Source organism: Rhea americana, unplaced genomic scaffold, assembly GCF_003343005.1.
Source record: "Rhea americana isolate MKP2758 unplaced genomic scaffold, rheAme1 scaffold_40, whole genome shotgun sequence".
Lineage (NCBI taxonomy): Eukaryota > Metazoa > Chordata > Aves > Rheiformes > Rheidae > Rhea > Rhea americana.
The window spans coordinates 1296141-1297132 of record NW_028186535.1 but is presented as its reverse complement, the minus strand read 5'-3'; the positions used below and the strand labels follow the sequence as shown (position 1 = coordinate 1297132).

The 992-nt window shown below is 76.3% G+C and overlaps 1 protein-coding gene and 1 long non-coding RNA gene across 2 annotated transcripts in view; one reads left to right on the top strand and one right to left on the bottom strand.

Annotated features, from left to right (window-relative positions):
• The window catches only part of LOC146590586 (uncharacterized), an 89743-nt gene extending 89084 nt beyond the window's left edge, over positions 1–659 (bottom strand). Inside the window, exon 1 of the long non-coding RNA XR_014896969.1 lies at positions 510–659. This is a non-coding gene — a long non-coding RNA (uncharacterized LOC146590586). The remainder of the gene's footprint in view (positions 1–509) is intronic.
• The window catches only part of IL7 (interleukin 7), a 10101-nt gene continuing 9251 nt past the window's right edge, over positions 143–992 (top strand). The window contains exon 1 of the mRNA XM_085314315.1: positions 143–379. Coding sequence (XP_085170441.1) covers positions 370–379 — 10 coding nt within the window. The 5' untranslated portion in view covers positions 143–369. The remainder of the gene's footprint in view (positions 380–992) is intronic.

The window sequence follows — 992 nt, the reverse complement described above, 5'->3', positions numbered from 1 at the left end:
CCTCCTCGACGGCGGCCAAGGGATGTGTCCTCCGCCGGCGCCCGCGCCCGCCTCGCCGCGCTGAGGCCGGGGAGCACCGCGGCTGCGGCGGAGCAGAAAGTGAAAGTACCTCCCGCCGGCGGAAGCCCCATGGGAAAAGCAAAGCCCTGCAGAGCCAGATTCGGGTCTGACAGCGCCGCGCCCCCCCTCGGCACGCGGCCGGCGGGCAGTCGCTGAGCACAGCCCGGCTCCGCCGCCCGGCCCGGCCTCCGCGGCTCCCCTCGCCCCCCGCGCGGCGCCCCGCATGCTCCAGGCACCATGGGCGAGACCGCGCCGCCACCATGACCGCGGAGCCGCCGGCGCAGCTCCCCGCAACCTCCCCCGCGGACCATGTTCCATGGTAAGGAGCGCGCAGCACCGCGGGCGGCAGCGGGCAGCGCCGCGCAGGGCGCCCCGCTCCACCTGCGCCCGGGCTGGGCTTCGCTGCACCGCTCCGCTCCGCGCCGCTCCGCGCCGCGCTGGGTCCTCACCGGCTCCGCTCGCTCCGCGCTCCCGGCCGCGTCGCCTCGGCTCCAGCAGTGCGCGGCGCTTGCCGCTGCCCTTATATCCCCGCGGCGACGGCCGGGGAAATTCCCAGTTTTGCTTTTCTTTTTTCTCTTTCCCCCTAGAATGAAACTAAAAGCGCCCAGTTCCCATCCCGGCCGCTGCCGGGAAACTGGGCCGGGAGTGGCGCAGGGAGCGGGGCGGGGGAGCCGGGGGAGGCAGAGCTGCGCGCCGCTCCGCGGCACCTGCCGCCCGCCGCAGCGCCGCTGCCGGGGCGCTCTGCTGGCCGCGGTGCCTGGAGGAGCGTCCCCGCGGAGTCGGTGAGGGAGGGGGAGAAACCCCCCTCCACCCCCCCGGGAGAGAAGAGGAGGAAAACCCCGTGCAGGCTCGCACGGGCTGCGAGCGGCGCGCCGGGGGAGCCCGCCGGAGCGCGGCGCCCTGCGACGTGCGGGTCCCGGCGCGGGGACGGC